The sequence below is a fragment of the Kogia breviceps genome, chromosome 14 (assembly GCF_026419965.1).
Source record: "Kogia breviceps isolate mKogBre1 chromosome 14, mKogBre1 haplotype 1, whole genome shotgun sequence".
Classification (NCBI taxonomy): Eukaryota; Metazoa; Chordata; class Mammalia; order Artiodactyla; family Physeteridae; genus Kogia; species Kogia breviceps.
In genome coordinates, this window is record NC_081323.1 from 29511810 (window position 1) to 29539262 (window position 27453).

At 43.5% G+C, this 27453-nt stretch overlaps 2 protein-coding genes across 9 annotated transcripts in view; one reads left to right on the forward strand and one right to left on the reverse strand.

Annotated features, from left to right (window-relative positions):
• Nucleotides 1-4726, reverse strand: part of CRNKL1 (crooked neck pre-mRNA splicing factor 1) — a 58604-nt gene extending 53878 nt beyond the window's left edge. For all 4 annotated transcript variants that reach the window (XR_010836627.1, XR_010836626.1, XR_009331167.2 and 1 more), the window contains exons 1-5: nucleotides 4534-4726; nucleotides 2783-2935; nucleotides 1852-1943; nucleotides 876-1034; nucleotides 262-428 (exon numbers count right to left, since the gene is read on the reverse strand). Coding sequence is in view for 1 of the 4 variants with exons in the window: in XM_059038846.2 (XP_058894829.1) it covers nucleotides 262-428; nucleotides 876-1034; nucleotides 1852-1943; nucleotides 2783-2935; nucleotides 4534-4584 (622 nt within the window). In the remaining 3 variants the exon portion in view is untranslated. The remainder of the gene's footprint in view (nucleotides 1-261; nucleotides 429-875; nucleotides 1035-1851; nucleotides 1944-2782; nucleotides 2936-4533) is intronic.
• A 26-nt stretch (nucleotides 4727-4752) lies between these two features.
• The window catches only part of CFAP61 (cilia and flagella associated protein 61), a 272631-nt gene continuing 249930 nt past the window's right edge, over nucleotides 4753-27453 (forward strand). For 4 of the 5 annotated variants that reach the window (XM_067013791.1, XM_059038853.2, XM_067013793.1 and 1 more), the window contains exons 1-6: nucleotides 4753-4810; nucleotides 8945-9095; nucleotides 16930-17080; nucleotides 20019-20095; nucleotides 20885-20952; nucleotides 21419-21545. In XM_067013791.1, coding sequence (XP_066869892.1) covers nucleotides 8953-9095; nucleotides 16930-17080; nucleotides 20019-20095; nucleotides 20885-20952; nucleotides 21419-21545 — 566 coding nt within the window. In that variant the 5' untranslated portion in view covers nucleotides 4753-4810; nucleotides 8945-8952. Of the gene's footprint in view, nucleotides 4811-8298; nucleotides 8378-8944; nucleotides 9096-16929; nucleotides 17081-20018; nucleotides 20096-20884; nucleotides 20953-21418; nucleotides 21546-27453 lie in introns of those variants that run through there. The other variant, XM_067013792.1, reaches the window with a different exon arrangement.

Here is a 27453-nt window from a genome sequence, read left to right on the forward strand (position 1 = left end):
AGGATGTCACCTTCCACAAGGAACCACAGTGTTAATGCCAAAGTATAAACAGACCAAAGTCTCACTGGAAAAGATTAAATTATCCAGACCACAAACTTTTTTTCTGACCAAACTGTGTCCCTAGAAAATATAAACGAAGTCTATGCAGCAGATGTTGACTTCTAGGCCAACATCAATGACCACATGTCCCAACCAGACCACAGCCCCACAGGAGTGCAGCACCTGGGAAAAGGGCACCACGCAGACCCGTCCAAAGGATATAGCGCTCATAAATGGTGCGGGCCCGATCCACCTCTTTGTATCTCAGCTCGAAGTTGATGTAGGAGTGCCAGGCCTGCTCCTCTGGCTGCCACTCCATCCAGCGCTCGAACACCTGCCGGGCACCCGCCATGTTCCCCAGCATCTCCTCCATGTACGTGTACTTGTACCTTTAACAAAACCATCCCAAGTCATGGTCAAAATGACTTAGGGAAAAAAAGTCTCTGGCAATTTCTAGCTCTAACTTTGTTAAACGTGAAGAAGATTTAGGGCTTTATCTTCCCTAAAGGTTAAGTCAAACATGTTTTCTTATTAAAATGTAAATCTGAAAAGGATCAACCATTGGAACAAAGGATTTTTCTCCTCAAAAGTTGCTTAGTTTGACAAGATGCTGTTTATGCATAAAAGATTACAACCAAAATTTGTTTTGATTACGCAGCTATTATACATTGAGATTATAACTTAACAGACTAAAGGACATTAAAAAGTACTGATAGTATGTTCAAAAAAATAAGATGTAAGATTAAATATACATACGATTACAACTATAAATAAATACACAAAAATGTGGAAATTTGTAGTCTACAAAAAGCCATTTCATTAGATCAGAAACTTACCAGAACTGATTGACGCGAGGCAGAGTCGTTATGGCCCGGTCCCAGATATTTCGGGCATGGTTGACCTGGCGATTCTTCATTTCCATTTCTGCATATTTCAGCCAGAGTGTAATATTTCGATAGTCCACATCCAAAGCACGTTCGTATATGGATCGAGCCCTAGAGAAGCAAGATTTGGAGGGTATCAGAAACAGTGCATGCAACACACATGGCAAGCATTTGAAATCATCTGCAGTGCTCTGCTATTCTGTCAGGTGTTTACCGTGAGCTGGGTTCTGGGCATAAAAAGGTGAAAAGATGTTTCACCTGATGTTCTCAAGAACCTTAACAAGACTTAGAGAAAGACTGACAGGCGCATGATTACAACGCAATGTGATAAATGTTATAGTCAAGGTCTGAACAAGGAAGTAGAGGGGAAAGAAATGAAAACGTCTTGTGGAAAAGGCCAGGCAGTAGGTAAGAACTTGGGAAAAGTTCCAGAGGCCAAGGTGGGTAGGGAGGATGCTCAGTGCAGGCAGAGAGAACAGCCAGGTGTCAGGTTGAGGAGGCAAGATGTGTCCAGGGAGTGACAGGTACTCGGGCCCAGCCAGAGCAGGGGCATGCTGGGAGAGCACAGAAAGGGGGACAACAGGAAGGCTCAGGCTGTGATATCTTTTTGGCCACTGGTTTTCAGTGGAACAATTTTTATTAAAAAAAAAAAAAAATCCCAATATGGAGACAGCAGATGGAACTGCACTTCTCTGGCTATAAAGTGTGTGCCCATGGCGAGACCCACCTTGGAGAGCCTCCATTGCTCCCCCCAGGGCTGTTCCACCACAGTGGCCCTCACGCTCCTCAAAGGAACCCAAGGGTCCCTTGGAACAGGCTTTGAAAAGTATTACCAGAGGCACATGCTTTTACTCGTGCTTTAACTTTTTCTATGTTTTAGTATCTGGTAATTTATGAATTTTCATTTATACAATTACATGATTTTTACCTTTGAATCTCCTTTAGACTCTCTTCCCATTGTGCATATTTTATCCAGTTACTAATCACAGTCCTGTTTTTTCTTATGTTATCTTCAAAAGTCTGGCAAAAGGCAAAAAGGGTCAAATTAAAGGGAAAATAACTAAAAATGACATTGTCTTTTGTCTATTGATCTTTGTACTAAGAAGTTTATTCATTTTCCTCTTATTTAAGAGAAATTACATCCTGGAAGCCTTAAGAAATAAGAAACCTACTAAAGAAGGTTATGGTCACAAGTGTTTCCTTAAAGTCTTACATGCAAACAAAGAGAAAAACTTTAGATAAAAAGAATTATTAGTAAAATTGTTGATATTTTCTCTTATTGCTCATGACAACTAACTGGTACTTTAATATACTCTACATTTTTCCTAATAAGAAAACGTTTTTACCTATTTAAGTCCTCTCAATGTCTCAGAATTTCATACACAGCTCATTGAGGATAACTAATAAGTAGATACAGTGATTAGCATTTTAAAATGATCACACATCCTAGGGTGAGAAGGTCGGATCAGATCCCCAAGTCTTCTCGCGGCTCTATCCCAGGTCTTACCTCTTAACACACAAGGCGGTACAGACAGAACAACATAATGCAATCTCGCTAATTCCACCGCTCCTCCAGCTGTCTGTTGTTCTGCCTGTTAAACTTCCACTCTTCTTTGTTTCAGCACCAAACATTCTGTCTCTGACGGATTTAATTTCTTTAAGACAGACAACTCATGGCATATTTCACAGAGCTCAGCACAATGCAATCACCTGGTAACCAGAAGTTATACTATTCATGTGGCTAGAAACACTCACCTTTTCTTAGCTTATAGTCTCTCTAACCAGTGAGGAACTTTTCAAACTCTGACCTATAAATTCCTAACAATATCAACAGACTAAAAGAGATCACATGGACCCACCTTCCTCTTCCTTAGTTTGTAATCATTTAACTCTTCTTCATCTGTGATCTTCTGTTGAGGGGGAGGTGGAAGAAGCTCAAGTTCTCTTTCCTTAGCTTCTCTTAGCAGTTGCTCCGCAGTTATCTGCACCTCAGCTGGGGCTTTGTTTTTCACCTTTTAAGACAGGAGACATTTCTATTTTTAGCAAGTGCTCTTCACAACAAGGTTTAAGAAACAAATGAACATATTTTTGGATGTGAACTTTATAAACATTATTACAAGATGCCCTCTTTGCATGACATGCTCCCATTTCTCTATGAAACAAAGTAAAAAAAATTTTCTATCTTATGCAGGGTATCAATTACAAAGCCATAGGTAAAAGCCTCAAGAGACAAGATAGCAAAACCAGCAAGTTTTCCCTTTTAGAGTAGTATAATAATAAACTTCGAAGCTGCCTTGGTAAAATTCTCACAAAAGGTTTTGTTTTATCAAGATGTGTGCCATTTCTTATCTGGCATTCCAACCTCTATTTACAGAATTCTTCAACTTCTGCCCCAGGTGGATAACTGCGTTTGACTTTTCATGGCATTTCAAAGACATATTCAGTGAGTTCCCAACATTAGACTGTAAGCTTCTTGAGGTCTCAGAGCCGTGCTGTCCAACACAGCAGCCATGAATCACATTTGGTGAGTCCAAACTGGGCTGCAAGTGTAAAACACACACGGGATTTTGAAGACTTAATATGAAAAAGCTAATAAACTACCTAATTAAACTTTTAATATTCCTTACATGTTGGAATGACACTATCTTGGCTACACCAGCTAAATATAATATATAAATTAAAATTCACATCACCTGTTTTAACTTTTTAACATAGCTATGAGAAAACTTACAATTACCTATGTGGCTCATGTTATATTTCTATGGGACCCATGGAGCCCAATAGAAGTTTATGGAACTGAATTATAAGAAATATTAAGTATTTAATGCCATGTGTGGAATGATGATAATGATGATTACGATGGCTCATACCTAATGAGCATTAATTGCCAGAAGCTGTGCTATGTGCTTTCTACGCATTATCTCAGGGGGTCATCTACATGGGTATGTAAAGGACAGGCTCCAGAAAGACTGGAGAGAGAGTATCTGTAAAGGCTTAGAACAAAGCTTGTCACATATATTAAGCACTCGCTAAGTATTAGCCGCCGACGGAAATAGCACGTATTAGATACTTTGTTTAACTGCTTAAATTATGCCAACACACAGCTCTTGTCATCCACTCTCATTCCCTCCACTCTCAGCTGGGTAACTCCTATTCCGCCTTCAAAGGTCAGGTTAACCGTCTCTTCCTCAGCAAAGTTTACGCTGGAAACCCCACACACAAGCCCAGATGCCACGGCATATTCCACTCGGCCTCAGTAGCCTTTGCAAGGTTGCAATTTTACACTTAAGGTATCTTACTGGAGGGCTGCTCGTCGCCCGCCCTCGATGGAGCCCCCCAGCGCCTAGCGCTTGTCAGGCTCAGCTGGTCTGTATTGAAGGACCCCACTCCTTCCCCCGCAAAACACCTCCCCACACGGCGGTCTCGCGGACACTGGTGTGCCTCTCCGCCCCTCGCCCCCCACCGGCTGGCCCTTCCCTCCCGCTCCCCAGCGGTCCCGCACGGGGCGAGCCGGTTCCCGAGACCACACGCCTCCTGCCCCGGGCACCACCAAGGCTGAGCCAGCCCCTCCCCTAGGCCTCCTTCCACGAGGCCCCGCGCCGCCACCTACCTTGGCCACTTTGGGAATCCTCTGCTTCCCGGCCGCGGTGGAGGCCGCCATGGCTGCAGCGGCAGACTCAGGCGACCCCTAGACCCCAGAAACGGACCCAGAAGTCTCGCCCGCACCGCTAAGCTTTCCAACAAGCTGGATCCCGGAACGGGAAGCGGAACTGGATGGAGTGACCTTTGACCTCCCTCCCCATGACGGAGGCAACGTCGTTTCTGTGGTAACCGGGCTGCGCGTCTTCCTCGGAGCCGCGGTTGGAGCATGGCTTCTGGAGTTGCAGGTGAGGTGGGGAGTGCTGGCTGCCCGGCAGGGAGGCGGGTAGGTTCCGGGGCGTCCGGGGCGCATTCCCAGGTCGCCTCAGGGACTGGGATGACCGTTCGAGGACGGGTGGCTCTGTGGAGCCGCGGCACCGGGCAAGGGGACAGGAACCAGGCTCGGGTCCGGACGTTCGGGGCCGGGGTAAAGAGGCCGGCCAGAAAACTACCTTTCCCGGCATGCCGAGCGCGAGCTGCTGCGCTCCTCGGCGGCTCGGCGGCCCGGCGCCGCGGTGCATTCTAGGCTTTGTAGTCCCTGAGGTCTACTCCCACTTGGTTTCTGGACAGTTGTGACCCAATAATTAACTCTAAGGCTTGTAACTAAAAGCAGCTGAAGGTATTTTAAAGCCAGATAATAGAAAAAAAATGAAAATAAGTCATCAGAGTACTGGTAAATAAGTCAGCCTTGTGGTCAGATAATCAGGTATTTAAAGTTTCTGTGACTGTGCCTTAATTTCGTCAGTTCTCTTAGCCCCAATGTCCTTAACTATACGACAAAAATAATATATATTTCACCATGTTTAAAGAGAAAATCTATGTAAAGTGCCCAGTAAATGTTAGCTGGTATAGTTCTTGACCTGTCTTCAGAAACAGAAAAATGAATTATGTGCACGCAAATGGCTAAGAGAATTTTTAAATAATAGACTTTATTTTTATAGAGCAGTTTTAGGTTCACAGAAAAATTGAATGAAACGTACAGAAAATTCCTATTTCTCCCGACCCTCCCAACCCTCCCACTATCAATAGTAGTACATTTGTTACAGTCCTTGGACCCACATTGACACATCACACATCATCATCACCCAGTGTTCATAGTTAACAGAGGATTCACTCGTGGTGTTGAACAGTGTATGGGATTTGACAAATAACACATTGCCATGTATCCATCATAATAGAATGGTAAAGAATAGCTTCACTGGGCTTCCCTGGTGGCGCAGTGGTTGGGAGTCCGCCTGCCAATGCAGGGGATGCGGGTTCGTGCCCTGGTCCGGGAGGGTCCCACGTGCCGCGGAGCGGCTGGGCCCGTGAGCCATGGCCGCTGGGCCTGCGCGTCCGGAGCCTGTGCCCCGCAATGGGAGAGGCCACAACGGTGAGAGGCCCGCGTACCACAAAAAAAAAAAAAAAAAAAAAAAAGAATAGCTTCACTGCCCTAAAAATCGCTGTTCTCCACCTATTCATCCCTACCTCCCCTTTTGCTTCTGCAACCACTGACTTTTCTTGTCTTCAGTGAGTCTTTTTCAGAATGTCATATCATTAGAATTATATAGTGTGTAGGCTTTTCAGATTGGCTTCTTTCACTTAGTAATATGCATTTAAGATTCCTCCATGTCTTTTCATGGCTTGATGGCTCATTGGTAATTTTTGACAGTTACAAGTCACTTATTTATATATTTATGTACATAGAACTATCACATCTACCTCTGCTTTCAAACTAATAGTGCTTTCAAAAAATTTTTTATGCCGATTTCTCAAATGGAAGTCATTTGTAACCGATATAAAAACATTTGCCATAGTTCTGTACCACCATATTATTATTTAAACATTTTAAAGTTATCTAATTTTTCAAATCTTGGATAACTTGAATGAGATTTTATATAACTGCTATAAAGAGAAGTAAATAAATAAATAAATAGCTATTAAAATAAAAAGGTATTTCCCTTGAGTTCCCTTAAATTTGTAACTCAACGCAATTGATTTGACAAAGTTTAATCATCTGTAGCTGCCTCTAAAAGATTCAAACACCTTAGAATGTTTTATTTCTGATTGCCTTCCTTCCATCTCACAAATTTTTAATTGTCTAGTAATTCAATTCAGCTATTGTTTTTAAAGCAAAATTTATCATCGTTATTACTTTTTTTTTCTGGCCATCAGTGCTTATTTAGATACACACGCATTTACTAGATACACACGTTTACTAGTCTCTCCCCAGTGTTTCATCTGTATTCCGCTCCTTTCTGATTTTAATTTTCTTCTTCCTGATATACATCTTTTACTAGTCCTTTCAACAGGTTCGTTGGTAATTTCTCTCAGTCTTTGTAGTAATTGTCTTATTTCACTTTCATTTTTAAATGATCATTCAGGTAGGTATAGAATTCTAGGTTAATGATTATTTTTACCTCTGTATTTTTATTTTATTTTATTTTTTTTTAACATCTTTATTGGAGTAGAATTGCTTTACAATGGTGTGTTAGTTTCTGCTGTATAACAAAGTGATTCAGCTATACGTATACATACACTCCCATATCCCCTCCCTCTTGCGTCTCCCTCCCACCCTCCCTATCCCACCCCTCTAGGTGGTCACAAAGCACCAAGCTGATCTCCCTGTGCTATGTGGCTGCTTCCCACTAGCTATCTGTTTTTACCTCTGTATTTTTAAAATGCTGTTCTGGTGGTTGGGAAACGATAGCCCATAGGCCAAATTCAGCACACTATCTATTTTTTGTGTGGCCCATGAGCTAAGAATTTTTTAAAAACATTTTTAAACAATTGAAAAAACACAAAAGAATATTTCAGGAAACACTCACTATTATAAAAGTCAAATTTCAGTGTCCATAAAGTAAAATTTTATTGGAATACAGTCATCATGAAATTTGTGCAAGAATATATCTAAACAACAACATTAAAAGGCCAAATGATATAATACTGTGTTCTGAAAGAAAACCATACACACTGTATAATTCCATTTATAGCTTGTTCAAAAAGTGGCCAAGGGCATTTGCATGGTAGAAGTCAGAATGGTGCTTACCTTTGGGTGGGGCAGCCTTCCAGAGCACTGGGAACGCTCCATGCTGCTCTTTTTATTTTTTTAATTTTTAAAATTTTTCAAATATTTATTTATTTATTTATTTTTGACTGCATTGGGTCTTTGTTGCTGCACACAGGCTTTCTCTAGTTGCAGCAAGCAGGGGCTACTCTTTGTTGCAGTGTGTGGGCTTCTCACTGCAGTGGCTTCTCTTGTTGTGGAGCACAGGCTCTAGGCACGCGGGCTCAGTAGTTGTGGCACGTGGGCTCAGTAGTTGTGGCACGCAGGCTCAGTAGTTGTGGCTCGCAGGCTCTAGAGTGCAGGCTCAATAGTTGTGGCGCACTGGCTTAGTTGCTCCACAGAATGTGGGTTCTTCCTGGACCAGGGCTCGAACCTGTGTCCCCTGCCTTGGCAGGTGGATTCTTAACCCCTGTGCCACCAGGGAAGTCCCCATGCTGCTCTTAGAGTCAGTGCAATGGTGGAAGTGAACTTCCCAATGGCTAAGAACATACTATGTTTTTCCTTAGGAAAAAAGAAGAGAGGAAACAGAAAAGAAGGGAGGGAGAGATGGAGGTAGCAAGGGAGGAAAAGAAATGGAGAGGGAGGGAGAGACACACACATTGAGGCCTCGAGACATCGAGAGAGCAAGATTGAGCTCGTTTGCTGCCTGCTGTTCTGTCAGCAGCATTCCCACCGTGTCTCTCTGAACGTGAGACTCTCCACCGTTGCTGTCATTAGAGATTCTCCTCAGATTGGCTGTGGGAAAGGCTGAGTGCTACAAAGAAAGCAGGTACTTTATCCTAGAGCTTCCCAGAGAGTTTCATGGGCATAGTGGCCCCTGCGGAAGGCCTTTGCAAACAGCGTCTCTTACACTTATTTGACCACAGGACTCTTGTCCCTTCAAAATACCTCTCAGGACTGCTGCCCCTCAGGGCTCCAGTTTGGGGCACTCTGTATGGACCATGGGCGGCAACTGCATTTCCCCTGTAACTCTTGACCACGTGCCATGGCGGCCGATTAAATATGAAGACCCTGAATCAGTAAATAATTCCTTTCAATGTTCTTCAGTCCTATTGTTTGAATATTTTAAAGCAGCTTTGTGGGAAACAAAGAATACAGTTACAGACATTTCTAGACAGGCCAATCCTCAGAAACATCATACTCCTGGAGAGACACGTGTCAAGTGGTTTTTGGGGACAGTCGTCACAGCCTACCCCCAGGGGAGATGCGTCCCACCAGCCACGCGCACTCTGACCACACGGAAATTGGAGGAATGTCCTGTTTCGTAAGTACTGAAGCCAGACTGGCTTGTCATCTCAGGCTAACAGTGGGTTGTTTTTCTCTCTTTTGGGGACAGGATAAAAAATGTCAGTACTCACTTCTCCAAGAGGAAAGGTGGAGGTGGTTCACTGCCGAAGAACAGAGTCACAAGATATATATTGCATCAAAAACCTCATTAGAAAATTTACCCAGAAGCTGTTTGGGAGTCTTAATATCATCTCTCTTCTGTAAGTACATAGCAAAGGGGCTCCACTCCTTTGTCCTTGTGGGGCTTGTGGCGAGGAAAGGGCAGCAGGAAAGTCTGCCCTACTGAGCGGGAGGTCTCTGGGAACAACCATTGCTAAGTCCCGTAACAACATGTAAATTGAAAAGACTTCTCATGACTTTTGGATTCAGGCAAACTAGGGTTCAAATCTCAACTGCCCCACCCACTAGTAGAGTCACTTAGCTACCCGTTTTGAGAACTTATTTTCTTTCAGACTGTGTGCTTTGCCAACATTGTCTTGTTTAACTCTGAGGTAGCCACTGTCATGCCCATTTTACAGATGAGAGAGTGGAGGCCCGCCTAAGGTCCAGCAGTTAGTAAGTGACAAAGCCTGGATGTGCTCTTAGCCTTTCCTGTTGAAATGTTCTTCTAATCTTCAAAATATGCCTAGGTTTTTTAAAAATCTTTTTTCTCCCTGTTTTGTTTTTTTTTGGACACCAGAACATGAATATCCTATAAGCTACTCCTCATTATTTTTATTGAAAATGATAAGAGAGAGCACAATGTTTCGGATTTCATAAAGTTTCAGGTTAAATACAATTGAAATGTTTAAACTAGGCCAGCGTAAGACATTAAAATGTACAGTTTCTGATCACCACACTGATGAATGTAATGCAAATTTGGCACAGTTTTGTTGGAGAACAATATGTGTATAAAAATGCTTTAAAAATATGTATAACAATGAAATGATTTCATTTTTTTTGGCATTATGGTGAATTAAACACCTGAATGATGTCCTCTGGATGGAAACATGTTGATACACACACACACACACACACACACACACACACACACGTACAGACTGTGCAGAGAACATGTCAAAATGAAATCAGAAACTTCAGGACAATAGCAGGAACCCATGCCACTTTCTCCTTGAGAATTTTTGCTGCATTCTAGAAACCTCACAGTTTTGTTTTGACATGTTCGCAAAGAACAGAAGATAAATACTCTGTCCACTTAAGGAGGGAAGTATTAGATTTCTTTGTATAAAACTGTGCTGTTCTTTGTAAAGATGAAGGAGACAAACCCATAAAAGTAAGGAAACTAGCCTGTTTCAACCTCAGCATGAATGAAGGGGGATAAAGCCTCCCCCAAGAATTCATAAGCACGTGCTGATTCAAGGTCTGTGTTAATTATCTGCATGGTCCCCCAAAGCTTCAAAACTTCCCAAGTAATGAATGCATTTTTAGACCACCGAAACTAAGTTAGTTTACCCATAGACTGAATAAAGGAGACGAAGTGGAGAATTTGATTAAAAGTGGTTGCACATTAGTAGTGGGTCCAGGAAACCCACTGAAATAAGTACAGCTCAGGTCCGAAGGGGTGGAGCTTCAGCTCAGACTTCAAATAATACTCACAGATAAAATTCCAAGGAACATGAGCTCACAGTTGAAAATCACAAATATACAAAGAGACATTCACCATTTGTGAGAACCAACAATAAAAAACTATACAGCAGAATCAGACTCTCAAAAACTTCAGATATTAAGTCAAAGAATATAAAATAACTATGCTTACTTTGTCTAAAGTGAGAAGATATGTTTTAAAAGACCATAAAAATGAAAAATGAGAATTAAAAAATGTCTAATAGACCATCTAGAAAAAAATAGTTAATATTAAAAGCTCTGTGGATGAATTAAACATCATAATAGACACAGCTAAAGGCAGAAGTAGTGAACTGGAGCATCAATACCAATAAATTACCTAGAATTCAGCACAAAGAGAGAGAGACACAAAAAATAAGAATGGAATATTTAACAAATAGGTCTAATCAGACTTCTAAAGGGAGATAATAGGAAGTGCAAGAGTCAATATTTAAAGAGATAATGGCTGAGAACTTCCCAGAATTGTTGAGAAGCACCAGTTCTTCTAGAAAACTCAATGGATCCCAAATAGGAAAAATACAAAGAGAATTCTACAACTAACCACATCATAATGAAACAACAAAACACCAAAGCTAAAGAGAAGATCTGAAAAATAACCATAAAGAAAAGACAAATTACCTGCAAACAACTAAAAATTAGATTAATGATGATTTCTCACTAGCAACAATGGTACCCAGAAGATAGTGGAATGTCTTTAATATTGGAGAGAAAATAACATCAAACTAGAATTATATACCTAGAGAAACAATTTTTCAATACCTAGGGGAAAATGAATGCAGTTTTTAGACAAAAACTAGTTTACCAGTGAACTCTGAATTAAGGAAATTCCTCAGAATATACTCTAGGCAGAAGGAAGAATATCTCAGCTGGAAAACCCAAGATAAAAGAAGGAATGTAAACAAAAATATGTACAAATATGAAAAAAATCTAGCTTGTATAAAATAATAACATTAATCATGACTAATTTAATATAGGTATTAAATGGTAAGTTATAAGATATGAATAATAAGTTAGCTAAAATACAGGACAAAAATAGCAGATAAATTGGGAGTCATGTGCTTAGATTGAAAGTACTCTTAAGGTATTGTTCAGGAGGAGGGTGTGGTAGCTAGTATTCAAAGGTGCTCCCCCTCCCTCCCATGAGCCACACATCCTGCATTAAGTCCTTTTGTAGTCCCTTCTTGCCCTGAATCAGGGTTGGCCCTGTGTAACCAATAGAAGTCAGCAAAAGTGATGCTTTATGACTTCAAGTCTAGATCATAAGAAGTCTGCAGCTTCCACTGGGTTCTGGAATGCTCCCTCTTGGAACCCAGATGCCATACTGTTAAATGCTCAAGTCATGTGGCCACACGCAGGTGCTTCACTTGGCATCCTCGGCCGAGCTCCCAGCCAACAACCAGCATCAACTACTAACAGTATGAGTGGAGCTGTTGTAGACATTGGATATTCAGGTGACTCTGACCACCAGCACCAATTGACTGCCATCACCTGAGAGATCCCAACCAAAAACTGCTCAATCAGGCCCAGCCAGCCCACAGAACCATGAGGGATAATAATGAATTGTTTTAAGCCACTAAGCTTGGGGGTGGTTTGGTACATGTCAGTTGATAACTGGAGCAGAGGGTAAAGACTTTGTTAGAAACATATGTTAATGTGGCTAGAATAATCATTTAAAGATAGGTGTAGAGATTATAGCTCCTGATATATAGAGGGAAAATGGAACAAGAAATTTATAACAAACTGAATCTCAAAGAAGGCAAGAAAGGAGGAAGAAAAAAGAAACAGAAAACATAGAACATATTAAAATCATGTAGTAGGAAGATAGAAAACAGTTCAGTTATATCAGTAATCAAAATAAATGTATTGGAACAAAATTTTTCAGTTTAAAGAGAAAGATGGGCAGATTGGCTGAAAACAGAACAAAAGAAACAGCAGAGTCATATTTTACATATAAGAGACACACCTAATATATAAAGTCACAGAAGGATTTAAAGACAAAGTATTGGGAAAAAAAGATGCCAGCCAAAATCTCATCCAAAAAAAAGGCTAGTGTTGCTCTATACATAGCAGACAAAGTAGACTTTTGGCAGAAAGGATCATTTCAGATAAAGAGGGTCATTATAGCAATATAATGATAAAAGATTTTGTGCTTGAGGGAGGTATGACAATTTAAACTTGTATGCTCCTAATGACAGTCATAAAATATATAAAGCAAAAAATCAATAGAACCAAAAGATGAAATAGACATACCCACCATCATAATGGGAGATTTAATATACCTCTCTTAATAAATGAAAGGTCAAGCAAACTGAAAATCAGTTACAACAGAAAAGATTTCAACAAGAACCCAATTAAAGAACTTGATCTAACGGATATATGTAGAACACTGTAGCCAGTGTTAGAACATACATAATCTTGTCAAGTAGACATGGAAACATGTATGAAAACTAACTTCCTCTTAGGCCATGAAGCAACCCCAGCAGTGGTTAGTACCGCATAGTGCCGGAAGCCATCCAGCATTGCCAACTGTTGCCTGAGCAAAGCTCGGCGAGAAGTTATGGCATGTGGAAGCAAAGCTCCTCTCCTGGTGGGCGGCGGAAAGCATCTCTTCTGATTCTAGGAAAATTCTTGCTAAAAATTGAGGGGGTTTCTGGAGGGTTTAGGCCAAGAAGATGGAAGTATTACAAACCAAATCCCCCTCGGTACGAGACCACAACAACCCCTGTAACCACAACAGTAGCTATACCCACTGTAAATAATTTACTTTGGAAAAAAGTCCCTTGGTCAGGCAACAAAGGAATGTTTCAATTAAAGAGTAGAAGCTTACAGGAAGAATTAGATGAGCTATGGCCCAAAGAAGGAATAAGGAATAAAGAAGGGAAGCAAATAGTGGGGTATTATGTACAGGATGCCCCCAAATGGTGGATTATGTGGTATGCCCCCTCTCCGGTATATTGGAGGAGAAAGAGAGAAGCGGAAGGACTTTACTGTTAATATTTTACGAATGAATTATATGTAACTATGAAAGTTAAAATTGATTGCCTTACGGAGAAAATAGAATTGTATTTTTGCACAATGTGTTTTGAACAAGGTACTGAGAATACTGGGACACAGGCCAATATATGTTGCTAGCTGAAGTAGAAAAGAATAATTAGCTTTCTAGACCTAAACATCCTGTTTGCGCGAAAAGATCTTAAGACGGAACAATGCTCGCTAATGTTTCTGTGTATAGATGTAGAAATGAGATTATGAGCCCAAATCCTATATAAGAAATTATATGTCAAAAATAAAGTTGTCAGAAGCTTAACAGAAGCTCCTGCACCTACCCCCTTGCCCCGTCGATTTATTTTTCTCGCCGACGCCGTTGCCTCCATCTCAGGGACCCCTGGTTCTGCCGGGGCTGGACCTCGGTAGCATAGCACGTTCTTTGACAGCAATGCAATGGAGTTAGAGATCAATAACAAAAAGATAATTAAGGAATCCCCATATATTTGAAAAATTTTTAATGCAATAATAAATAATCATGGGTCAAAAAAGAAAAAGAAAAATTAGAATACATGAGTTGAATGAAAATAAAAATATATATTAGATATATAATTATACATATGTAAATGTAAACACATACAATACGTGAAATCAAGTTAACTCTGGTGTTGCAGCTGAAGCAAGTGTGGGCGTTGATGACATTGGAGGCTCCCACGCCTCCCCTATTCTCTGGGCCTCTGTGTTCCTCCCGACACTGTAGCCCCTGCCTCTGAAATCAGCCTGGAGCTGTGACTCATCCAATAGAATGTGTTGGATATGTGCTGTGCCGGTCCCTGTTCCCTGAGGGCCCTACCCCTGCTGGGCCTTGGAGTGGCTGTAAGCGTTCCTGGAATCCATGTGTCTGATGTGTTTATGTATTTTCTGAATTGGCAGATACAACAAGCATAACTTACATCATGTGGGACGGGAGTAGTGAGAGTTTTTTTAATGTGAAAATGGGGCCCTTATAACATAACGTTGAGACCTGCCTTAGAAGCCAGCCTATTTTCAGAAGTAAAAGTAAATTTACATTTTCATTAGTGTCCTGGAGCTCCCCAAACAGCTCCCTTGCTACCCAGCCCTTGTAGCCTTTCGTTTTCACATTAGGTAACTAACTCCCATCCCCTCGCCAGCCAGCCTCAAGCTTCCAGACCCATCTTACGGGCATTTCTAAAACTGGCGGTTTCTTTTCTCGTTTATTCAGTTTCCTTTTATTGACTGCTGGCTCAGTCACAGAGATACAGGAGTGAGTAACAGTGGTCTCACCTAAAAACCCTGCTCAATTTTAGGGGAGGACACGAGGAGATCGGGCAGAGCGGGTGAGTGGGGAAAGGGCCCCAAGAGTGGGCCACTTGGTGTGCAGATGGCACAGTGCAGTCAGCGGGGGGCGGAAACTCCACGCTTCAGAGCATGGGGAGGGGGAGGTAAGGGGACTCTGAGCCCTGTTTCACTCACGCTGCTTAATGAGGCAGAAAATGGGGACACTGTTTCACCAAGATTTCCACCAAGTAGGGTTAAGTAAAATGAGTGTTGGCTGAACTTGGAAAACTCCTTAAACCAATTGAATAAATGAAGCACTGCTCTGATGAAAAGAACTCTGATTTCTATTGCTGGATAATATCTTCGAGCTTTAATATATTTTCTGTGAAATACGTACCTGTGCTCGTGCTTGTGTCTATATATTTTTAAGGGCTCCTTTGGTTTGGATTTGGCTTATTACAAAGAATAATTTTAAACCAGCTTTAAAGAAACACACTTTTGGGCTTCCCTGGTGGCGCAGTGGTTGAGAATCCGCCTGCCGATGCGGGGGACACGGGTTCGTGCCCCGGTCCGGGAAGATCCCACATGCCGCGGAGCGGCTGGGCCCGTGAGCCGTGGCCGCTGAGCCTGCGCGTCCGGAGCCTGTGCTCTGCAACGGGAGAGGCCACAGCAGTGAGATAAAAAAAGAAACACACTTTCTCCCTCTACCTTTTTCCTCCTCTCCCTCTTTTGCTCCCACGATGATTTTTATCTGTCCTGTAGAGGACCTACTGGCTGAGAGGTAATAAGAAGTGAAATTGTACATATGAAAGGATATGCTGCCAAAGTTACTTTTTGCAGTCAGGCTCTCTGGAAATTGCAGTGCATTTTCCCATTGAAACAATGTTATTGGTGGCTGGCTGCCCACAAAAGCCTATTTAATCTATAATGTCTGTGCCATATAGTACCGTGCTAATTGTACTACAGAACACAACCACCACCCTAGGTTCCCATGGATAAATGCATTTCAAGTTCAAATTGGGATTCCAGGAACATATTTCCCTTGCTTCCCTGAGGGGATGGCAGCTGCCTGGTCCCAGCTCTTGCCCACTTCCTCCTCCACCACCTCTATCACTATCATTGCTGGTGCTCTGTGGTCCTGTGCCCTGGGCCTTTTCTCATCTGGGTTAGAGTGAGGACTGTCAGCGTGAAGCTGTAGGTCGTGGCTCTGGGAGCCCGGAGCAGAGGAGCCCAGAGGACCAGGAGCTGGAGAGAGCCCTGCGGGAGTGGAATGAGGGGTAGGGGCTTCAGTGAATCGGACGGGAGGAGCTGGGGGGCTACGTCCTCCCGCTAATGAGCGCCCTGTGTGGATCCCCTGTTCTCGGTACCAGAGGGCAGCCAGCTGCAGTGCCTGGGCCAGGGGCACCCCTGGTGGAGTCCCCAGTGGCTGAGGGCTATGACTTGCTGTGAGAGGGGAATGGTGGCTGGAGGTGCTGAGATTGGTGTCCTGAGCACAGTGTTTCCCAAAGGTGCCCACAGCTCCAGTGGTATCCAAGTGATTTGACTCAAACCATGCAGAGCAATTTTTGTTTTAAGTGTCATCTCTTCATTTTTATAGGTACCTTCTGTTTATAGGAAGGTATAATGTGGTTTTCCATTTATGATAGCAATGTAAAATTTTTTTATTGAAATAGACTTATTTCAGCCAAAAGTGAACTGGCTTAAAGAAAATAATTAAATACTGGAAGTGCGTGTGTGTGAGGGACACATATGTGGGCCAGTTGGCCATCCTAAATGTACATGTTTAGGGCAACACAGTGGAGCTGGCAACATGGAGAGGATGGGGAAGACTACAGTCAACGGTTTCCCCAGCCTGTCTCCAAGGGAGGGGTACTGGACACGTTACATCATAGATGTGACGCCTTTCTAATGAAGTGTAATTTTCTGTAAAGATGCGGTTGATAGCATCAGATGTCCTGAAAGATGCACTTCCAGCATTGCTGCCACGTCGCTCCCACCTCTTCCATAGGCTATCATATCTCGTGCAGTGGTTGCTGAGCTCCAGGAGCCAAAGGTGGGAGAAAACGACACCTCTTCATCTCACTTCTGGTACCTTCCTCATGTGTGCGATTGGAATCGTTTCCACAGGGAGAAGGCAAACCTAGCCATCACCCTCCACAATGACCAGGAGGAGATCATGGCCCAGGCCACCTTCCTGGACTATCCCAACTGGAATGTCGCCCCACAGGAAGACTGGGTGTCCGTGTTCCGGGAGCTGGACAGTGAAATTCCATGCACAGTGAGTAACCATGCACGTTGCTTATGAGTACAGCTTGAAGAAGTCCTATGTTTGCATATAGGTCTTCTCAGTTTTTAGACTGAGCAGTTCAAAAGTCACAACAGAAAGTGTGTGACATCATGACAGACAGAAATGAACTTATCTGGTGGAGAGGGAAGGGGAGTCTGAGAGCAGGAAGCCTCAGAGGAGGACTGGGGGTGGGGCACGGAAAGGAATTAGCAGAGCATCAGGACTGCGCTTCCCAGGCCTCCATGCTGTGCTCCCAAGCCTTTGACCTGCTGGGAGGGACCTGCCATTTACACATCTGCCCCTGAAATAATGACAACAGAGCCTCAGATTCAAGTCATGCTCTGTAATTTTCAAAGTTCCCTCATGGGCTCTGGCTTATTTGAAGTCTCCCAGCTGCGGACACAGGACACCCTGTTGACCCAGAGAAGCCAGGTCATCGGGTCTCAGGGAGTTGGGCTTTGGTAGCCTGAGCTGTCCCTCGGCTGCCAGAGCCAGGCCAGCGTCCAGGCCCAGTTGCTGCAGAGAGCCGGAGGCTGCAACTGCGGGCAGCACGCTTGACCTGTCAGTGGAGTTCAAGAGCGTACCCTGGAGCCCTAGGGAATGGCAATTGTGTGAACGAGTGGAATCGCGCGCGCTCGCAAACGTGCACAGCCCAGCACTTAGTTACCCAGCATCTGTTCAGCTAGAGGCTGCCTCCCACTGGTCCCCTGCATTTGCAGTCACCACTGTCAGAAAAATTATCTCAAGCTTGGAAATAGGCCAAAAAGATTCTTTCCGTTGTGCTTGTACTTTTGATTGATTTTCTATTGACTGAGCTATTTTACAGTTCCGCAGGAACAGTGATGAACTGGTAGATTTTTGTTTATTTGCGATGTAAATAACTTCAGTGTGGTGGAAGAGATAACCTCAAAGGTTACAGTTTCTGGCCCACTGGGACCTGAACTCTTTTGTATCTAGCTGGGCAATCTCCTAACATTTCCTCATTAAAACTGCCTGAAGCCAGCTTCTCAAGTGCAATGAATTATTTTGTATCATCTCACTGGTCGCCTCACGAATTGATGGGTTGAATCAACCTCTGATATGCGCATTTTGTATTTGCATTAGGGTCATGATTTTACCTTTTTGAGAATTATAAATTAACACCATTCTTCCTAAATTCTTTCCCCTTTTGTTCCTTTTCTTGTTCTTTTAAAATTGTTTCTTTTTAAACTACTTCCTTCAATAGTGTAGAGCTGGGCAGTCCTGTAGGGTACATCAGCCATATGTAGCTATTTGGGCACTTGAAATGTGGCTAGTTTGAACTGAGAGGAGCTCTGAGTATAAAATATGCACTGGACATCAAACACTCAGTAGGAAAAGAAAGAGTATAAAATACCTTGTTGAGAATTTTTATATTTACTACTTCTTAAAAGGTTAATAATGTGAATATATTAGGTTAAATAAAATATATTAACATTAATTTCAACTGTTTATCTTTACTTCTTTTTAAAAATATATCTACTAGAAACTTGAAAATTACATATGTTCCCAGCATTTGTGGCTTGAATTATTTTCCTATTGGACAGCATGGATATAGAGGCTTATGGCTTAATGGATTACCTACCCCGGGGGTATCTGCAACTAAAATAATGATTTTTATCTTAAAGCTAAGGAATAAATATTGAACTGTAATATTTTTGATGGAAGAGAGAATTTGGGGGATAAATCAGCCAAGTAATAAACCATGCACTGGCAAGGCGAGTCCTGATCAGAATGTAAAGCAGATCCCATGGGGTTAGGTGAGTCCATGCATGGGAAGTGCTCACATTGCAACATTGAACTGTCACTATCGCTGTTGTTATCTGGACTCTGGAGTTCGTGTTGCTTGCCTTTGGGGAGTTTTCAAGCTCATGAACTAAACTCATGATTCTTCTCTCACCATTTTATGCCCGATAAACACCTTCTGAGTGTTCCTAGGGCACGTGCCACCCAACAGGAGGGGAGACCAAGGCACACGGATGTGCAGGTGGTCACCCAAGGCTGTCTATGAAATTGCTCGGGAAACAAGAGACATAGAAGTGCTCCTGTTGTCCAGATCGAGGTTCAAGCACTGCCCTCACCTCACCGCTCAGCCCCCTCCCATTTGCCTTGTCTCTAGAATTTGAGGATTTGTCCATAAACACAGGGGTACTAAGTTGAACAGAGGGATGTGGGGATGTGTAGAGCAACTCCTCATGACCAGCCACTTAGAAAGTCTTCAGTACAACTGAGTCACGTTGCTGTACGGAAGAAATTAATACAGTGGCGTAAATCAACTATACTTTGATAAAAAATTTTTTTTAAAGTTACAGGGCAGCGTTCTTTAAAACCCCTAAAGACGTGACCCAAAAGCCATATTAGAATCTTGCTACTTTGTTTTCCGCTCCCAGGTTTTCTGGGTCCCAAGCGTAGTATTTACTTCTGACTCTGGGAATGTTGAACAAAACAAGCCGTTGGATTCCTAGTGGGGCATCTGCCTTCCATCCTCCAAATTCATGAGAGGCGCTTTCCCTGGTGTCACTTGAATAGAGCAGCAGCTGCTGACTCCAGAGCCCCGGGGGAGGGGGATTGTCTTTCACTTGGGCTGAGGCACCCTGGGGACAAGACCACTGAGTTCAGAATCGACTTCACTCCCCCGCAGGCGCCCCCCTGCCCACGGCCATAGTGAGGCAGGAGGAAGGGCCCAACACGCTGGACTCATTTACGACCCCCCTTTCCTTGAATAATTCCGAGCTAGGAGGACAGAAAGTGGCTCGAACCCTGCCTGGGTGTCTCCTTATTTTAGACATAAAATATCTTCCATCGACACCAGGCAGCTCTGTGCCATGGCTGCCCCCAGACCCTCCCCCTATCTCCCACCCCTCCCCTTGCTCTGACTCAGCCTCTAATCGCGTCCTCTTTTCTTCTGCAGCCTCTGAACACGTTGTTCATGCACCTCTTTGTGGCCGTGGACGAGTATTCTGTCGGCTGCTGCACAGAGATTATTCGGTGAGTGGCCACGGCGTGGCAGACAGTGACACGGGGCACAGGCAGGCAGCAGCATCGTAGACGAGACACGTTCATGTCTTTATCGTGTCTTTATCTGGATAGTCAAAAAAATATTTCTAAAGGAAATTCTTTCAGGTGTTCAATTTGGTTGTACTTTCTGGCTCTAGTCAAGCATTTACTCTGAACGGTGGTGATGTTTCTCAAAGAATACAATCCTTCCTTTGAATGGACGCCTTTAACTACCACTGTTGGAAGCAAACAGGTCATGCGGTCATTTGAAAAAAATGGATTTGGGGGGAGGAGGGGAAGAGAAGAGGTCACAGGCTTGGATGTTTCTAAAAAATAGTTTTCGTCACTCTCATCCTTAGACATGTTATTAACAGGACCACCTGCAGAAACCTGATCTGCGGGCCTTCCGCCACAACGGGTCTCTGACAGGCTGCACAGACATTTGGGGGTGGTGGCCTCAGCTCTCATGTCACTTTGCAGTGTCACACCAGACCATCCAGATGCCAGGGCAAAGGTTAATCTCAGCAGAAACCTGGTGCGCCACGTGGACATGGTGCCTTGGTTCTCGGTGCCTCCATGGAACAGATAGAAGAGGGGGCATCCAGGGAAAAGCAGAGAAGCAAAAGGAATTGCCTCAAAGACGTTCTTGCCTTTGCAGGCAGGGAGCAGGGTGCCCAGGTGGATCTATGAACGCCTCATTTTTGTAGTGAAGGCGTTCTTCTCGCCAGGTGCTGGCTAATAGGATTGTTGACACCCCGTCCCCTCGCTTTCCCTCGCCAGGACCGTGTTCAAGGCGGTGCCAGACCTGCACTTCATATTCCTCATCGTGCCGTCCTACATGAGCCTCGGTAAGTCCTCCTCCACCGCCTCCTGGCCCCAGTCGCTAACATAGGAAATTTGTGCTTAAAATTGGGCTTTGGGGATGGGACATAAGAACCATGGGTCTCCAGGTCCTCAATGTTTAACATGTCCATTCGATTGTAACAATTAAAACACACGTTAGGGCTTTTCTGGTGGCGCAGTGGTTGAGAGTCTGCCTGCTGATGCAGGGGACACGGGTTCATGCCCCGGTCCAGGAAGATCCCACATGCCGTGGAGCGGCTGGGCCCGTGAGCCATGGCCAATGAGCCCGTGCGTCCGGAGCCTGTGCTCCGCAATGGGAGAGGCCACAACAGTGAGAGGCCCACGTACCTCAAAAAAACAAAAACAAAACAAAAAAACCCCACACGTTAGAATGAAAACTACATTTGTACTGAAGTCCTAAAGTTATTCCTTGGTAAATTGAGGCCTCACTTCTTTGTCTCTGGGATTTAGGCTCGACTCTCATAACTGTGTTCAACCAAGTGGGGAACATTCCAAGCCTGACGTATGATGAGGAATTTGCCGTGCACATATGTCACAGGCACAGCCACTACCCTCAGCTACACATCCGCAAAGCCAGGTAATTGTGGAGCCGTGCCTTTTGTTACCTAAGCTTTACCCTGACGATTACCTTACAAAGAGTTTAAAAATTGCCACTTCTTACAGTAAGTGATAATAGCTTGAATGAAATGGCTTTATAATACCCAGAGGCATTACTTCATTTGGAGATGTTTACAATTCCCCTTGATGACATAACTTGCAGGACTGAATATCTGATGAGACCCATTTGGTGCCGTGTGGTCAGCAAAGCTGTGCATTTACTACTTAAGGGTTTCTGAAGACACACAATCCTTGGCTCCACACTGAGCGAAATAACTTTCAAATAAAACAAGCATAGAAATGAATCTGCCTATTTAGTTTTCCCAGTAAAGCCCACCTATTTTCCAGCATTCAGTGAATGAGTATTCTGTTGACCCCAAAGAGGAGTTTTCCAACCTGAAAATCTTTACCATCCACGGCCTACATGACGTGCCTTGAAGGTCAGCAATCTCAAGGTGATAGCTGTGGCAGGTTCTGTTTTCCAAAGAAGGCCATCTTCTATCCTGCATGCTCTCCTATAATGTGGCCTGGCCACTCTTCTTATCAAGAGGTGGGGTCCGTGTCCACTCTTTTTGAGTCTGGGTGTTTTATGGCTGCTGTGGCCCACACAGCATGATGGAAGGGATGCTCTGTGACGTGGGAGGTTGGGAGGCTTCTGCCTGGTTCTCTTGGGATGCTCGCTGTGGAGGAGATGAGGGGGAGAAGTCTGACTGCCCTGAGACCACTGTGCTGGAGAGGCCACAAGTCAGTGCCGGGCCTGCAGCCTCAAGGGACTACCGCTGACAGCATTCACCGTGCGGACTTGCAGCCCAGGAGAACCCCCAGTGTCTGCAGCCCCGCTGACATCTGACTGCAGCCACGTGAGAGACCCCAAGCACGCACTGCCCAGCTGAGTCCTCCCAGGTTTCTGATGCACCAAGCTGTGAGCAAAACAGAACGGCTGTTTTGAAATAAGAGGACCTATAAAATCATTTCACAAGGGTGGTTGGTTCCTTTATTAGTGAAGAGTAAGCTGTATCTTTTGGGGGTAACCATTGCCATATTTGTTTTTGTTTGTTTTTATTTTGGGCTGCACCACGTGGCATGCGGGGATCTTAGTTCCCCGACCAGGGATTGAACCTGTGCCCCTAGCAGTGGAAGCATGGAGTCCTAACCACTGGACTGCCAGGAACTTCCCACCATTGCCATATTTGATGAGTGCTGGATTTCTTTAGAAAGTATCGAAACTAAATTTTTAAAAAGCAAGAGCCTAATGTTTGCCAAGCATGTAGTATTATGGCATAATTGTTAAAAATTTGCAATAATGACATCAGGTAGACCTTGATCCTCATCTTGGTTTTACTACTCACCAGATGGGTTAACTTAAAGAAGGAACTGGGCCTCCACAGGCCTCAGTTTCCTCTCTGTCTGCGGGTGTGAGCATATTGTCTGTTGTATGGGACTGTGGTAGTGATGGGATGAGCTGATAAAAATCAAGTACTTAGCACACTGCCAGTCACGTGTAGGTGCCCAAGGAAATTAAATATTATTATTAACATTATTAGAGTTATGTGGGGAAGAGAGACCCATCTGTTTTAAACTGTGATGCTGTGTAGCTTGAAGGAGGGAAGGACAGAGAGGGATGAAGACAGCTTCAACCCCCCAGGCCCCCCAAAAGCTAAATGTCCATCTACATGTAAATGTTCACAAACTGTGGTACCTCTGTACAATGGATACTACTCAGCAATGAAATGGAATAAACTACGTATACACACAATAGCATGGATCAATCTCAGAAAGCTTATGCTGAGTGAAAGAAGGCAGACATAGAAACAAAGACCATATACTGTTGATTTCAGTTGTATGATGTACAAAACAGGAGAGGTCAGGTCAGTGGTCGCCTCTGGCGGAGGCAAGAGTGATGGTGGGAGGGATATGGTGGGGAGACAGTGCTCTGTGCATTGATCGGAGTGCACACAGCTGTCCAAGGTCATCGAGCTGCACTCTTAATATCTGTGCACTGTACACTGTATTATCATACCTCAGTGGGAAAAATGTAAAAGAAAAGAGGCTTCCTAGGGAAGGTAGCCTCTGAATCTGGTCAGGAAGGATGAGTCAGAGTTCAGCCAGATGGACAGAATGGGCAAAGGCACAGAGGCGGGAAAGCACCCAGAATGTCTGCTACCCGGCAGGTGGGCAGATGTGAGGAGGGGCGGAACTGAGATGAGCAGGCTTTAACTTGCAGCCAGCGGGGAGCGCTGAAGGAGGGCATGGATGGTATGGACTGTATGTTAAAAAGAACTGATTTTCATGTGGCCAGTGGCTTGCAGGGGAGGAGCACAGAACAGTCTGGCCAAGAATGATGCCGGCTGGAATTCAGGCAGTGATGAATCAGAGAGGTCCAGGTTGGGGAATGGATCAAGGCAGGAGCATAGATGCAAAGAAATGTTTGAGAGGGAAGGTGCAGTTTGATTGCCAATTGGTTGGAGAAGTTGAAGGGCGAGAATGAGTTAATGGTGACTCGGGGTTTCAGCTTTTGGGGGGATGGTGGATTCATTAATTGAAAGTGGAAATAATAGCACTAGATGGACAGGAGAGAGTTGGAAATACAGGGCTTCTCATGAATGAGGAGATCATGAGAATAAAGGAGATGGTCTAGTTGAGGGGGAGATTTTAAAGTGAAAAGCAGAGGCTTAGAGCACAATTTTGAAAGATGAAAGTGAGCCATTAATGATTGTAAAGAAAAATTGGAAGAGGAGTATTGTAGAAGTTAAAGACTTTTAAAGTGGCAAATCAGGTAATTCATAGGGAAATCAAATAATTTGAATACAAAAAAAGAGACCATTGGGGCTTCCCCGGTGGGGTGGCACAGTGGTTGAGAGTCCGCCTGCTGATGCAGGGGACACGGGTTCATGCCCCGGTCCAGGGGGATCCCACATGCCGTGGGGCGGCTGGGCCCGTGAGCCATGGACGCTGGGCCTGTGCGTCTGGAGCCTGTGCTCTGCAGCGGGAGAGGCCACAACAGTGAGAAGCCCGCGTACCGCAAAAAAAAAAAAAATTAAGAGACCATTAGATTTGGTAATTTAAAAGACACAGATGAGATGAATAAAATTGATGAACTACTAGCCAAACTGACCAAGAAAAAAAAAAGGGAAGATATATCACTGATATTAGTATTGAAAGAGGTGGTATCATTACAGATCCTATAGACATTGAAAGGATAAGGGAAGACTGCAACAACTCTATAAATTCAACAACATGTGTTCAAACACAAACTACCAAAACTCATTTTAGAAATAAGAATAGGACTTCCCTGGTGGTGCAGTGGTTAAGAATCCTCCTGCCAATGCAGGAGACACGGGTTCAAGCCCTGGTCCGGGAAGATCCCACATGCCATGGAACAACTAAGCCCATGCGCCACAACTACTGAGCCTGCACTCTAGAGCCTGCGAGCCACAACTACTGAGCCCTGCGTGCCTAGAGCCCATGCTCTGCAACAAGAGAAGCCACAGCGGTGAGAAGCCCACGCACCACAACGAAGAGCAGCCCCCGCTCGCCACAAGTAGAGAAAGCCCACGTGCAGCAATGAAGACCCAACACAGACAAAAATAAATAAATAATTAATTAATTAAATTTATTTTAAAAAAAGAATAACTTGAGTAATTCTATACCTATTAAAGAAAAGTCCAGTGAACTTTGGGTGAGAGGGAGGGTGGCTGCCTGCCCTGACGCTGGCCCCTCCCCCAGCCCCTGCCCATCCTGACTTGCTTCTTCTCTTTTCTTTCCTCTTCTTGTTGTGGCTCTGAACTCTGCCCCTTCCAGGATCTGGGCCTCAGATTTCTCCCAGGCTCATCCCTTTGGCTCCTCTGTGCCAGTCTTGGCCACTCAGTCCAGTGCTCTACCTCTGGCCACTTGGCAGTTTTTTAAATTATGTTTTGAGAAATTTCTGAAAATTATTTTCTTAGGATCTTGTAAGTAGTCTCACAACTGCTGTAATTTTGTCTTCATTTCATTAAAAAATCTCTCATTTTTTTCTGCTGTTTGCTAATTAATTTGGGACATGGGCTCATTTAATAAAATGAATTATATTTTCAAATCAGAAAAAATTATAAGGAAAAAATTACTCATTGTTTCAGTCTTCTATGTGACTATGTAACCATACATTCAAATTCGAGTATATGTGTGTATTCTCTCTCCATATATATATATATGCACATATATGTCTATAGTCATGATAATATGTTCTGTTAATTGTATTTTCCACTTAAGGTAGCAGCTCATCCACCTTCCAGATCAATTTTGTTCTTTTTCATGGCTGTGTGGTATTTCATCGTGTGGTTCTACTATAATTCATTTAAGTATTCCTTACTTATGGAAATTTGTCCTCTTTTTTTTCTATAACAAGAAATGCTGTGGTAAACAGCCTTGTACATATATTTTTGAGCATTCATGCTATTTTTGTCTGTAGTATAGATACCTACGAGTGGAATTTCTGGGTAAGGTTGCATTAAACACTAAAATTTTAAAATAGATACTACCAAATTATTCAACCAAAATAATCATGTCAGTTTATATCCTAACCAATAGAGTCTCATTTTCTTGCACCCTTATTTATTTTATGCTGGATGTTTCAGTTATTAAAACTGTCTCCAATACAACAGTAATTTGTTGTTTTAATTTGCATTTATCCAAATATTTGTGGGTTTCAGTGCGATTTTACAGGTTCCTTTTTAAGTGTAGAAAATAGTTGCATTTAGAATAATTTCCAGTTTAGAAATTATCCAGATGGATGATGAAACATGTGCATGCAAAGCAGACAGTTCTTTGGGGGAGGGTAGAGGGGAATGGTTACAGTTGAGGTAGGCACATTTCCAGGTCTTTTTTTGTTTGTTTTTTTCACTTACTAGGTCACCAGTTTATTATAAAAGGATATAACTCAGGAACAGTCCGATGGAAGAGATGCACAGGGCAAGGTGTGGGGAAGGGGCTCAGAACCTCCATGCCCCCTCCAGGCTCACCACTCTCCCCAAACTTCCACGTGTTCACCAACCTGGAAGCCCCGAATTTTCTTAAAGTGTAGGCAGTTCACAAACTTTGGGTCATGGGAATTGTCATTTTCTTGAGGCATTCTAAAGCTTATATACTTTTGACATAGATATTCAGCAAGACATGATTGTAATAGAAAATTATATATAAATCTAATACTGAACCTGACATATGCAGAGGCAGCCTATCTCAAAATACCCTATTTCTGGGGTAGGGGCATGAGTGGAATAGGTGAGGGAGATTAAAAGGTAAAAACTTCCAGTTACAAAATAAATGAGTCACAGGGGGAAAAAAATCACCTATTTCTTTCACTTTTTAAAAAGTACGTGGCATCTTTGCTAACTTACTCACTGATCCCCACTTGTCATTTCAAGGATGTAGGGTGCTGGAGAAGTCAGGTGTAGAGTGTGCCTCGCCTAGTGCTGGCTCCTAGAAGCACATAGTAACTGGTGGTTATGAGCTGGTCTCTCAGTTCCCTCCTTCCCACACCCTCCTTCCTTTCTTCCTTCTACCCTTGAAAACTTGAGTGTTAGGAGTGCTAACCTTCGTGTGGACAGGCTGTCCTGGCCTGAACTAAACCTCACAATTCCTTTCCCTGAGGTCATGCTTATTCAGCCTCTGAGGGTGAAATGTCCTGCTGGTCCAGAAAATCTGCAAGAAGCAATTCACGAGAGGAACATAGTGCTGGTGGCAAAGAGATGACAGAGGGTACTTTGTAATGAGGAAGGGTTGTTTATAAAAAGAGAACTTTTTAGTATATAGTAGTGAAATACAGAGATAACTGACTTTATGAGAGTTGATGCTTTTGCTTGCAGAAGGGGAAGTGTAACACATTTTAAGAGGCCCTCTGTCCACAGCATTCA